The sequence below is a fragment of the Polistes canadensis genome, unplaced genomic scaffold (assembly GCF_001313835.1).
Source record: "Polistes canadensis isolate GaletaPanama2010 unplaced genomic scaffold, ASM131383v1 scaffold_142, whole genome shotgun sequence".
Classification (NCBI taxonomy): Eukaryota; Metazoa; Arthropoda; class Insecta; order Hymenoptera; family Vespidae; genus Polistes; species Polistes canadensis.
Window position 1 is genome coordinate 177,707 of NW_014569689.1, and position 14,149 is coordinate 191,855.

The 14,149-nt window shown below is 39.9% G+C and overlaps 1 protein-coding gene across 6 annotated transcripts in view; it reads left to right on the forward strand.

Moving 5' to 3' along the window:
- LOC106788516 (protein trachealess) overlaps positions 1-14,149 on the forward strand; it is a 94,089-nt gene that overhangs the window by 10,299 nt on the left and 69,641 nt on the right. For 3 of the 6 annotated variants that reach the window (XM_014751837.1, XM_014751836.1, XM_014751838.1), the window contains exons 2-3: positions 5,057-5,089; positions 11,624-11,671. In XM_014751837.1, the coding sequence (XP_014607323.1) occupies positions 5,057-5,089; positions 11,624-11,671 (81 nt within the window). Of the gene's footprint in view, positions 1-5,056; positions 5,102-11,623; positions 11,672-14,149 lie in introns of those variants that run through there. The other 3 variants (XM_014751839.1, XM_014751840.1, XM_014751843.1) reach the window with 2 other exon arrangements.

Consider the following 14,149-nt stretch of genomic DNA (forward strand, 5'->3'; position numbering starts at 1 on the left):
AATGAGGAAAAAAGTAAGCAAAGCTGGGCCGAACGGGTGGGTGGGTGGGGGGGTTGGGGTGCATTAAACGGTGGCTTGGATTCTTCGATGCAAATTAGAATCCGAGTTGAGTGCAGGAGACATATCGTAAGAAGAAAATAAATGGTAGAAGGAATGAAGGAAGGAAGGAAAAGGGGTGTTAGGAGGAGGGGGTGGGGGAGGTTGGCACACGCGCGTGCACAAGGAGAATCCATATATTAACACGCGCGTGCTCGACGGGATTCGACGACAGCTAGCCAGGACGAAGGACAAGAGTTGCCTTCTGGCACCATCACCACCACCATCACCATCACCATCACAAACAGTAGCAGTAGCAGTAGCAGTTAGCAGAAGCAGTAGGGCTCCCTCCCCTGTCCCTGTTCCCTTCACTTTTGCTTAAAGAGTCCCCAGGTTTCTGCATCGTGTTTTACTTTGTGAGAGAGAGAGAATGAGATAGAGATAGAAAAAGAGAGTTTCTCCTCTTCTCAGTGGAAACTGAATAAGGTAGCACGCAGACATTTAGGCGCCGGCCTACTCGAGCCAATAAATCGAAGGATGCCTCATTACTAAGCTTGTCTCTTTAATTGAAATCTCGTGTTTTTCCTTACAACCACCTATTACCAACTACTACCACTACTATCTTCATCGTCATAGTCATCGTCATCGTCATCGTCATCAACAACAATAACAACAACAAGACAACAGTATCACCATTACTATTGGACTGCATGGATTCCTTTTTTTTTTTTTAAATACACTGCACGTGTGAATTCAAAGTTTTATTCAAAGGACTTTTATTTTTTAAGAGGATGTAAAACTCGAAATAACGAAATCGTTCACAGTTTTCTTTCGAATTTCTAAGGATTATTTTTCTAGAGTAACTTTGTTAAAATGTGTTCTCGATAACCTACGAGTAGTTTCTTAACTAAATTATTCTTCTTTTTTATTTTTTATTTCTATCTTGGGATATATTGTATGTACGTAGTAGCTATCAACCAACCAACCAACCAACCAACCAACCAACCAACCAACCTATCGTCCTTTTTATCTGCAAAACACGCTGAGACGTTTTAATAATGACTTCGACTCGGCTTCACCGCGACGAAATCTCCGAGGATGGTTATTAAGTTAATTAGGACGGATCCAAGGGAAGTTATTAAAGATGGTAAATCGCGTTCTAACCGTTCATGTATGTTCTCTGCTTATATAGAAATATAGATGTATGTATGTATGTTACACGGAAGAATTCACTAAAGTCCACGAGAAGAAATCTCACGATCGAGAGTAAGAGAGAAAGAAAAAGAAAAAGAAAGAAAGAATGAACGAAGAAAGGTCATGTGCGTGACGTTAATCGAATAACACCTACGTCACGTATATAATTAAATCTTAATGGAGACACGGATTGCTTTTCTTCCTAAGACGTTCAAACGAATTCCAAAATTTATCCGTAACCTCTTTTCTATATATTACATACGTCTAATATAAAATATCCTAAATGTAGAAGCAAAAAAGTTTTCATTAAAAATACAAAAAACAGTGGCAAAAAAAGAAAACTACACACAAAACTGTTCGTTGTTATGTCTTTGCGAGAAAGCATCGATCCGGATCGAGTAGATCATTCGATTTCGTAACGATCCTTGTCGGTACGATTATCCTGTTGACGCGTAGGGAAAAACAAAAAGAAAAAGAAAAAGAAGAAAGGAAAGGAGTGGTCGAAGTGGGGGTGGGGTGGGTTGTTCGGGTGATCGGTTCGAACGGGGTAAAAGAAGTAACGATAGTTCCCTAATAGGGATCAACGAGAGAACGAACGTTCGTGGAAGCTTTTTTTACACCCTTTTTCTTCTTCCTCCTCCTCCTCCTGTTCCTCTTGATTCTGTACCACCACCACCCTTCTCCTCCTCCTCCTCCTCCTCCCGCGCAACAACGGCACGTCGAGCTATTGTACAGCGTTAATTGTAACTTCAGAACATATCTCGGGTCCGTTGGGTTAAGAAACGCATTCCGGTTTTCGTCGAACCGAACTCCTCGTATCGGGTGGATAACTCGCGGTCTCTTGCCCGATGGTATTGGCAGCAAACTTTTTCTCAACTCGGCTCGTGTCTCTTCTCCCGACATCCGCGCGAATGCGGTAGCAGGGTGTGGTGCGGTGTAGTATGCTGTGGTGTGTGGTGTGTGGTGCTCAGTTCGAAGGAACATTCAGGAAAGAAAGAAAGAAATAAGGAAAAGGGAAGGAGAGAAAGCAAGAAAGAACGAAAGAGTGAGTGAGTGAGCGAGAGAGAAAGAAAGATTGTTATACGTGCTACTGGTTCCCCTTGTGTTATACCACCGAGGCAAGAATGTTCCCCGTGTTGGTTCGATTAATCAGTCGTTTTTCGGTCTCTCGCTCCGGGCCAATAGAGGTAGAAAAAGTTAACGTATGTGATAATGCGCCAGCTATGTCTCTCTCTCTCTTTCTCTCTTTTTCTTTCTTATTCTATCTCTTTCCCCGTCTCCATTGGAACGCGGGAGAATCGAATCGTGCGGCATGAAAGGTGACTGCATATAGCTGCCTATACCAAAACGGCCAAAGCTTAAGAAGAAGAAGAAGAAGAAGAAGGAAAAGAAGAAGAAGAAGAAGAAGAAGAAGAAGAAGGTGCACTGACCCGGAGAAAGGGCTAAACCTTTTTTCCATTCTCAATATTTCTTTTTCTTCTTCTGTTGTTACTGCAGATTTTACTGTCGTTCAATTCATTTGATCAACAACAATAAGACATCGAGTACTAATACGGAATCTCCGTTTCAATTTCATTCTCTCCCCTCTTTATCGTATTATTAAGAACTTTCCGTTAGTTCGCGAATTTTCAATAAAGAATGAAATGGGAACAAAAAGAGGGTGGTGTGAAAAGGGACATAAGTCACTAGGCTGGGTGGTGTTTTTTTTTAGGTTGTTTTCTACATTTTCACGGGAGGCTGTAAGCGGCACTTGTTGTTATGCCGACACATCGCTTAGTCATTACGTTACCTAACTCACCCTTCTCATTCTCCTGTTCGGTATACACGTAGTAGTCTACCCTACCCCCCACACTCCACTTCACTCCATCCCATCCCCCCGATCGAGAGAAACAGTCCGTAGACGACGGGATAGACGACATTTCCTGCACCCGGTGTATCCAAAGTTAAAGTTTACACGGCATCATGGATGAGAACAGAGAGTGTGAGAGACAGAGAGACAGTGTGTAGGAGAGGTTGGGGGGGTTGAAAAGGGGTGTGGAAGATCAGAGTCGAAGAACGTGATCGCGCCATGTGTGTGATTTGAAGTTGCCCTCGGTGATCGCGTATTATGACTGCTTGTAGAGGCCACGTTTGTGGTCCTCCCAACACCCCTTACCCCATCCCTCTTATTCCTATTCTCATCCCCATCCCCCTCCCCACCATACCCATGAAGACTTTAAAGGCACATGACGCCGGGTCTAACTTCCCACTTTCCAAAAAAAGAACTATTCTCTATCGAGTTTCTGTTCTTAGGTATCTCGTTGAAAAATGATAAGGTATTAAGTGCAAATTCGTTCTGTTGATTTTTCTCCCGTTTTAAAGGCCTCTAATTTACTGCACGCGAGGGCAACACCCAACTTCGAAAGTGGATCATTCCTTCCGCGTTGTTTCCTACCTACCTTCCTAAAAATACTCACGAAGAAGAAGTGAAAGAAAGAGAAAGAGAGAAGGTGTTCGATAACTCTGATGGAATGTTGGAAGTTTAATAAGCGCGATAATTCGCATAGAGAGAAAAAGAATGATCATTTCTAACATCAGCCCCTTCTCACCAATCCCCTACCCCTATCCCTAACCTAAGGTAAAAGTCGGGAAAGCAATAAAGGGTGCAATAAAGCAACCGTTCGGCTTTCTCACGTTCGTTTGTTGGGATGTTAGAGTTGGGTGGTGTGCGTTAAGGGGGTTGTGCGGGGGAGAGAAGACTTGCTTGCATGGTGGTTAGTAGTAAGGAAGCTCGTGGAAGGGCTAAAGGACATTAACGGTAAAAGGTGGTAGAGACGTCGGTCATAGAGACGTCCGGTCGCCCAATTACTCCCGCATTAAATCAATGTTCCAGGGGTTGGTTTCTGGTAATAAAGTCTGCCCGACATATCTCCACGAGTTTAGTCGAGAACTCGAAAGATGAGAGGGGAGTTACCCGATGTCGAAGAAGAACCCGGGGATATATATACCGTTCTGGAATGTTCTCTTTGTCGTAATATTTGGCTTTAAATCATGTCTCGTTGACAGTTTCTCGTACGAGAATAACGCCCTTCCATTCGCACCTTCTGATTCATCTTTTTTTCTTTAGAACCAACCCTAACTCTCTTTCCTTCCTTCCTTCCTTCTACTTTTGGTTTCTATCATTCATCTTTTCGATCTTTCCTTTCTAAATTCAATTTAAACAGCTAGCTGTGGTTTTTTCTTTCTTTTTTTTTTCTCAGATGATTATCGTACGCGCATCCCCGGAATTTTTATCTATCATCTATCATCTAGTTTGATTTTTAACGATTGGGAATTGTGTAGTTTCGAACGATAGCGGCAACAATTTGCCCTTTGCCTGCCTCCACTAGTGTGTTCCCTTTTTTTCCTGGCTAAGTAAAAAAGAATAAAAGGAGGGGGGGGGACTTGATTATGGGGGCTGGGGCGGAGAAGAAGGGCACCACTCAACCGCGAGATTACCTCTCGCTTACGATTTACGGCGGCGATCTTATTCATAGCCTGAACTTTCATATAAAAGCTTTTTCCTGTAAGCTGCGACACGCGTTTTAGCCTCACGGCTTAGTTTTCTTTTTCTACGGGGGTGTGGGTGGTAGGTGCTGAATTCTCTTTCCTTTTTTTTCTTTTTTTTACAAAGCTAACTTCTAGGTAGAATCGAAATGGGAGTCCAGGGGTGTCGAGGATAATACCAGACGACCTTCTAATAATGTTAATCATAATTTTTCTTAATATAACAATTATAAATTAATGAAAATCTCTAATCATATTGAGACGTGGAATTAAATATCGAAACTTTTGTTTTGATTTGCAGGTACCGAGAGGATGCGCTGTGTTGGACTGACAGGTAAGAGCACCGGTACGGTCGCCTTTCGTTATGCTTTCCAACCCAAAAAAACAAAAGAAAAAAAGAAAAGGAATACTAGGAAGAAAGTAGATCGAACAGCCAACGTCTAGCTCCTCCATTCTTTTTTTCTTTTTTTTTTTTCCATTCCCTTTTCTTCTTCTTCTTCTTCTTCCTCTTCTTAAACCCACGTAAAACACTTTTCTTAATTCGCGTGCGAGTTTATTATCATTATCATCATCATCATCATCATCATCATCCGTTCTTATTGCTTCGTGATAAATATTCGTGACGAAAGGAGGGTTTGTTTCTCTGTGTATGAGTGTATGTATGTGTATCAGAAAACGTGGCAACGGTCAACTGAGTGAGAGTTAGAGTAACAGTAAGAGAGAAAGAGAGAGTAAAAGCGTATGGACTGAATTTCGTTTTATTCCGAGACACGCACGTCGATAGAAGGAGATGAAAAAAAAAAGAGAGAGAGAGAGAGAGAGAGAGAACTCGAAAAGGAATGGAGTCGAGGGAAGGCAGCAACAGCAACTTCAGCAACTGCAACTGCAACTGCAACAGCAGCTAGTAGGGATATAAAAGAGCACACACAACGGGCTCGTGAGGTGATTGATACAGGGAGATTGACGTTGCGACGCAATTCCATTGTTCAAAGTGAGTACAGCGACGCGCTCGTTCGCGGCGAGCAATGAGCGAAAAGCAACAGAAGAGTAGTAGTCTCTTCTTCTCTGACTGAACTTCTTTTTTACGGATATAAATCAAGTATTTCTATCTCTCTCTCTCTCTCTCTCTCTCTCTTTCTTTCCGTACCAGAGAGAAATAGTGATCAAATGAAAGTAAGTTCGAGAAAAAACCACCACCGAGAAGATCTCTTTCGGATTTCATTGGGGTACTCATCCACAAAACTTCATTATGAATTCGTGACTAAACGCAAACATAGAAAGAAAGAGAATGAGAGAGAGAGAGAGAGAGAGTGATGAACAGCAAGGGGGTTTGATGAGGTTTTGTTCAATTGTCTTCTTCAGATTTTTGTATAAACAAAGTAGGGTATCCTACTATCTTTTGGATTTCATTCTTCTCCTTCCTTATTTTTTAAGGACTTTGTCTTGTTACAATAGCTTTTTTTTATTGCTATTTCTAGGATTGATTTATTGTTTTTTATTCGAGGGTAGGTTTCTAGTTAGCCTCACCCTGAATCCTCTTCTTTTATCTGGACTTGGGACCCAGCTCTAGATGTTAAAAACTAGGCTGAAATCTTGGCGTGAACGGCATACGGTATTCCTAAAAAATACGGTTCACCCATCCAAGTACTAATCTTATTCAGCGTTGCTTGACTTAATGATCGAAGCAAGAACTAGTGCTGTCACCGCGCCAAACTTTTATTATGAATAGTATATATAGAATATATAATATGATTGATTTGATCGATCAAGTGTTTCAAGAAGGAAGATTACAAAAAAATAAAAAGAAACGATTGGAATGATTGAAAGAGGGGGTTAAATAATGATCTAAGGTAGAAGAGGAAAGATAATTAATAATCGTTTTAATAGTTATCACCTTTCCCGAAGTGCATAACGATCGGGGGGGACTGGTAGGTGGTTATTACATCGATGTAGTTTCATACCAAAGGGATGGAAAAAAATAAAATAAAACAGATAAAGAGAGAGAGAGAGAGTGAGGAAGGAAGGAAGGAAGGAAGGAAGGGAACGGTGGAGGAGAAGTTGACTCTTAAAGAAGGTCGCTCGCGTATTTTTTGCGGGCCCTCGGATTTAACTGGATGTCGTTACTACGGTTGGGCATTGTTGTCGGTCGTGATTCGTTCATCGGTTCAGGCTTACTTTGAAGTCGTTCCAGCTGTGGGTCTTTTCTCCCTCTCTCGAAGAACGGGCGGTAGGAGGGGTGGTGGAGGGCTGGGGGGGCCGATCCCGATCCTATATTTATTGTATCGAGTAGAAAGAGAAAGAGAAAGAAAGAAATAAAGAACAAGAGAAAGAGAGGAAGAGCAAAAAAAAAAAGAATCAAAGAGAGAGAGAGAGAGAGAGAAAGAGAGAGAGAGTCGGTGCATTCCTCGCGCATGCGCCGCTCGTAATGAGCGGTCTCCAGTCCTGTCTGTCTTTTCCGTCCGCTTGTCCGGCAGCCGACGACTACGACCGGCTTCTACCACTTCTCTCTCTCTCTGTTTCTCTTTTGGACTCTTCTTACCGATTATCCTTGCCGGTCGTCGTTCTTTCTTATTCTCCTTTTACCTTATATTCCGACTCCCCTCTCTCTTCTCAATTCTTCTTAGAGCGAGCTCTCCTCCTTGTTCATCCAATTCTCTTCTTCTTCGTAGCTCGCGGCACCTTTCTTTATCTTAACAATCCTCTAGGCTTGTTGTTGTTCACCTGGCTCAGAGAACTCACGAATAAGATACCCCACTCCCCCCAACCCCTCCTAGAAAGAAGAAGGGGACGCGTAGCACGCGTCCTCTCTCTCTCTCTCTTTATTTCTTTCTTTTTATCTTTCTCGAGTGATCCACCTCAGGCGGTTGTCTCTACCGAGCTTTTACTTATCGATTCAAATCGCGTGCAGCGCGTATGAATGAACGAATGAGTGGGCGAGAGACGAGCCACCGGTTGAATGGGAACCCCCGTCGATGACCACCGGTAGCTCTTTCTCTATCCTATCCTTTCCTTTATTTTCTTTTCTTTCTCTTTTCTTTTCTTTCTCTTTTCATCGGTCTCTAATACGTTCGATCCCAAAGACAGCACACAACCTCTAAACGTTTACCATTCTCTTACCGTACACCAATAAGATCTCCTCCTAGCTGCGGAATGAGTTTAACGTCCATAAAAGGAGCCAATTCTATCGCCCCCCCTTTCCTCCTCCTCCTTATCCATGGGACCCCTTTTACCCCGTTCCATCCCTAATGGATATTTTCGCAGCAAGTTCTCCCCGCACCTTGCGTTTCTTCTATTCGCGTACATTGGACGATCTCTAACCATCCTCCTCCTCCTCCTCCTCCACCTATTTCTCCTCCTCATCTTGGAAAAGCATCGAGTTCCGATAGCTTAACATCCGTTCATTCATTAATTCAGACCTCGTCCGCAACATCTTTTACCGCTCTCTGGCTACCGTCGAGGTTAACGATTCCACGTAAGAAGGTTGCTCTCCCTCTAATAGCTTGCACCGACATTCCCCGATCCAAAAAATGTGCCAAACCGCCTCCCTTTACTCTCTGCCATCTACATTCCGGTTCTTTCAGTTCACTCCTTGAAGAAAGACAGAGATATAGAAAGAGATAGGGAAAGAAAGAGAGAAAGAGAGAGAGAGAGAGAGAGAGAGAGAGAGAGTGGTAGCTATTGGAACGAACTCTTGGAAATTTTCTTCCATCGTTGCTTCTCTCGTTGACGGATAATTCTTCTTCTTCTTTTTATTATTCTTTTTCTTATTAAATCGAGACCAATTCGTAACTTCGATCAGGATTTTTTGTAGTTTCTTATTATTTCGTTTGAAACTAACCCAAAGGATAGATGGTTTACCAATAATAATAGTAATAATAATAATAATAATAAAAGACTTCACAGTCGTAAATTTGAAATCGGTTTTGCCCGCGCGCGCATCGTAAATACCGATAACTTCGCGGTGTCGATTTTTCGGTCGCTGTGCGCGCGCATCGTAAGAATTAACTCTCATCAATTGTTTCCCAAACAAAACGCGCCAAAAGAAGTATAACACTTCAATAATAATAATAATAATGTTTCTTTAAACGGCCGGCTAACGATGGACATTAATTTTTTTTTTTTTTATTGAAATTTATGAAAAAAACATGCGGAGAATTATTCGTTCGGGATTAGCTTCCCGTTTCTCAGAATGATCATTAGAATACGAAGATGAATAGGTGTTCTAAGTCACTGTCCTTTCGAGTCGAATTTATTAGAGTCGCGTTAGAATATGTTCCTTTCGTTTATTCGTATTTATGTGTGACTGTGTGACTGTGTGTGTATATGTTGAATGACGTAATTGTGGAAATACATATACTCGTGTACTCGTTTACCGAGATCTTTTGTCCATTTCACCGATCTTCTTCGTTCAGTTAAGTTTATCGAGGTGTTGAAAACGCGTAACGAATCGACCGCGAAGTTCCTTCCGACACGGAGATTCCATCTTCAAGAAAAAGAAAAAGAGAAAGAGAGAATGAGAGGGAGAGAGAGAGAGAGAAGGTTCTTAACAAACCCTATCGGAGGATCCTCTTTCAAACGGTCCACCATCTCTTTTGTAACTTTTTGTTACCTCTCTTACAAAAGTTCACACGTAAAATACCAAAAAAAAAAATTAAAAAAAAAAGGAACCGAAAAAAAAAAAAACGAGAAACATCAGGCTAACACTGTTCTCTATATTTAAAGATTTGAAATTTTGGTCATAGTAATAAGACGATGTAGTTTCCCATACGGAATTTGACTTGGTATTCTGTTAAAACACCATACAACATTCCAAATGATTTAGGAAACTTGATTTATCTCGTTCGCAGTCGTATCGATTTATTTAGGATATAACGTTAAGCATTGAAGGAGAAGTCACTCGAGTGACGATGAGTGTCATCGTGCTGTCATAGTAATAGCTGGCCAACCATAAGAAGTATCGTTTGTAAAAGCAGTATACACCACCAAGTGAGTGAGTTTGACTTTAGACGAGCGAGCATCAGGAGTAGGCACATAGATGCTTACCGGTCTGGCTAGTTGCCTGTTAAGGTAATATAAGATCTCGTGTAACCGGGCTACGATTCACTTTTTCTCTCGTTGGAAAAATCTTTTTCTTTCTCTATTTCTCTTTCATTTGTTTTTTTTTTTTTATTCCTCTATTTTCTATCTCTCTCGTTGTCTCGTTAATCTTTCTCTTTTTAATAATCACCTGAAGGAAATAAAATTTTATAAACGTTCATTAAGTTTAACCAAAGACATAGTTAATGAATCTCATCGATGCTTCTTATTCTTCTACCTCTAACGTTCGAGACTGGTAATCGATAATCATTAGTCACATGGGTTCCCATCGATTAACATGAATCTCTCTTTCTCTCTCTCTCTTTAGTAGTTCAGCAACAAAATGGAATACAACGAGTGTAAAAGCAAGCGAACAAGTTTCTACAGACTCGATCTTTTTCCACTACAAAATCAGAGGGTATAATCCCATTGGGTTTTAATCGATGATCCCCTTTGACTAAAGTCAAGCAAGCAAGCAAGCAAGCAAGCAAGCAAGCCTAGAGTTTTTAGGGGTCTCGGGTGGGTGTTGGAGTTAGTTCAGAAAATCAGGGACATGGGTCCTGTTGCGTATACATAAACAGATCAAGATAATACGTTGATAGAAGTGTTGGTGGTGTTGGTCCTGTTGGGTCTTGATGTTTGAGATGGTGTGTTAGTGGTGTTGGTGGGTAGAGGGAATTTTATTGCCGTCGCGGGACTCGCGTTCGGAGTTAAATGAAGACTGAATGCTTTTCTCCTTTTCTTCTTTTCCACCTCCTTCTTCTTTTCCTTCTTCTTCTCGTTCTTCTTCTTGTTCTTCTAGATTTGAAGTAATATAAAGTAAGCTAGCGATAATATCGTTCTAAAGTAAAAACTAGCCTAAAATATGATTCGTATCATTTTTTATATTTTGTAGACTTAATTCACTTGTTTTAAGTTTAGTTCCGATGATACTCACGCGTTTAACTTACGACATATGTCGCTTCGAACGCCTGCCCGAAGTGGTTAGGGGTTGGGATTATGGTTGAACACGAGTCAGACAGACGACACACGATAGTATAGTAAGAGGAGGCAGGCAGAGTTTCGAAAAGGGGCGCGCGCAACGTCAATTCGTCGGATAGTGGGGGGTCTAAGGTGGTGGAGGAAGGAGGAAGGGGAACAATTCACAAAAGGGTGGAAGGGAAGGTTCGAACCGAGCACGAGGCCGACACGCGCCTTCTTCTTCTTCTTCTTCGCTTCGATGACGACACTTACGCGGCACATGCCAGTGTGTGCGCTACTAGTCCGTTTTTGACAGTCCCAAAGAAGAATTCTCTCTCTCTCTCGAAAAAAAAACCTTTAATCGTTTCTTTTTATTTTTCTTTTTCTTATCTTTTTCTTTTTCTTTTCTTTTCTTCATTGCAATATGCAATCGAACGAGTGTGTGTTGTTTGTTCCGATAGTTAAGGGGGTGGAGGAGGGGGGAAGTATCGTAATGAATTTCTGTGCGAATTGTGGACCGATTGTTAATTTAATTTTTGCTTAATTTTCTTTTTATCTCTTTCTCTCTTTATTAAGAAATTATTTGTAAAAATAAATATAGAGAGGGTGTGAGCACAAGGAGGGGGCGGGGACAGGGGTTTTAAGAATTAATTATGGACGTAGAAACATTTAGCGGAACGTGGCAAACTACGAACTTGTGCATCGCGTATAAACAAGAACAACAAGAACAACAACAACAACTACTACTACTACAACAACAACAACAACAACAACGTGCAGCAATGCAATTGCAGACGATCAATAACGAATTTCATTCGTGGTTTCGTTCTAGGAAACCGTCCCTGGACGACGTCGGGAATCCCACTTCCGTCAACGCACGGTGAGTACATTGTGAATCCTGATTCGTAAACGATCAATTCTCTGCCAATCAAATTCAATTAGATCATCATCAATTGCATACAATAACACACACGTGAACTATTGTTTTTTTGTTTTGTTTTTTTTCTGTTTTCTTTTTCCCCCTTCTTCGTAAGATTTATTGTTCGTTTATTTTTTTTTATTTTGTTTTTAGTGTGCGTGCGTGCGTGCGTGTGTGTATTTTGTTTGTTTGTTTGTTGAAACAAAAGTTTTGTCAGCACAAGACGACATTTTTGGGGAGTTGAGAAAAAAAAAAAAAGAGTCTGAAGGGAAAAAAGGTGGCAGGTAAAAACGTCTGAGGAGGGTGTTTTTACGTTATCGGTGCGGATGATCAGTCCCTCGTCGTCCTCCATCGAAATCGGCCTATATCCGCCGCCGTAACAATTGAACCCGTAATAGAATCACATTTATTCTTATTACCGGCCGAGGTCAAGCGACCGAGAGAGAGAGAAACTTCGACCTTTCGCCTAACTCGCTTTATTTTATCCCGAGTATCACCATCACCACCACCACCATCACTACCACCATCGTGTTCCGAACGTACGTTCTTTTCTAAACTCTTCTTTTTATTTCCCTCTTTTTTTTTTATATTTCGTTTTGTAACGAACTGTTGTGCAAAATATTGCATAAAATCATCGATCATATTTTTTTTTATTGTCGTTGAATTTTAATTTGTGAAATTTTCTAATAATTTGTTTTTTTTTGTTCCGATTGACCGAAAAATATCGAAATAAATGATCACATATACGTGAAATAATAATTATGCATTTTAAAATAATTCGAACATGAATTAAATATCACGTATTATAATTTCTATAATGAATGAACAATAATTCGAATAAATTTGTTCAAAGGATTTTGTACTAGACTGATTAATGAAATTTTGTTCCTTTTTTGTTGTCCAAAAATATTTGTCGAATGAAAAATTTGTTAAAAAATGATTCGCTAGAGTTACACATCCCAAAAGTAAGTTTTGATGCTTGAAACCATTGGGAACACGAATGCGCTGTTGTTCCGTGTATCTTTCTCTCCGTATCTTTCGCTTTACTTTTTAGCCTCCTCTTGTCAGAAGAATATAAGTCAAGTTCTTTGTTTCCCCCGCTGAGAAGAGATGCCGCCTTGTAGATACATACATGTCTCGCGCGACTACGACGCTCGTTAAGAACGACGATGATCAACAACCGTCGAGAATCATTCTTTTTTCTTTTTTTTTTTGTATATGCTAAAGAAACGGATTGTAGGAGATAATGAATGGAAAAGTTGCATTAATCGATTCTCCCCAAAAAAAAAACAAAAAACAAAATTCATTATAATCATTCCAAGGCTAACATAATAATATATTTGCAATTGTAATCATAACAATTATCTAAATTAACTTATTTAATAATAATAATTAGACAAAGTATACATCGTATGAAAAATATTGTCTTCAGGATCATTGTCATAATTATTTTCACGGTATTTGAATGAGTAATGTTTTAAAATAAACATCCTGCATTTTAAATATATATATTTAATTATAAATGTATCGTAATTATGTTGATTTCAATCGTATTTAATAAGCATATAAAAAGGGGTGTCTTTTTAAATTCAAAACAATTCATGCAGAAGATAGATAAATTAAGTTTATAGATAAAAATTGTATTAGACAAGTGATAAGTGATTGTTCATAACGATGAATTTGAAAATGATCAAAGAAAATATTGTATTATGTGTATTAAAAATTCTTCTTAGTTTCCTTTAAACGTGCTGAGATTCTTCTCGAACGGCGTTTACTTTTCTCGTTCTCGTCTCTTTGACCGTTAGCAACGTGTGCTGATCGTGCTGAAGGCTCATGGCAAAGGGGGAACACCCTTCTCGCAGGACTATTAATATTAATGCGTTCCTTCCTTCTCCTTTGTATTGTGCGTGTCCGTGTGTGTGTGTTCAATCTCGCGGATTCGTGAGTTTAAACGTCACTCGTGAAGTTCCTCTTAAGAAGACTTCCGATAGTTCAAGGTGTTGATACTTATTCCTAATCATAACGATACTATTCAATGTATAATCTAATTCAATTTAAAGAATTTCAATTTCATCGATTAGAAGAATTAACGGAGAGAAGCATGATCAATTTATTTCAAATCATTCAAATAGCATAAAATAATTAATCGCATTATTATATATATTGTTACGAGTTAACTTAAAATAAAGAATTGGAGATAAATTTATTTCAAAAAATAGATCATTTTTTAAATAGAAAATTTATTTGCTTGAAAGATAATTTAAAGATGATTAAAACGATCGAGAAACGGGAATATTCTCTTTCCCTGTCTATCTTTTATCTTTTTTTCTACACTTTTTTTCTTGTTTACAATCCTTTTCTACGCTTTCTCAGTGTCTGTGACGAATCAGTCGAGATATGGTATGGTATGGTAGCCGATCATCATCATCATCATCATCA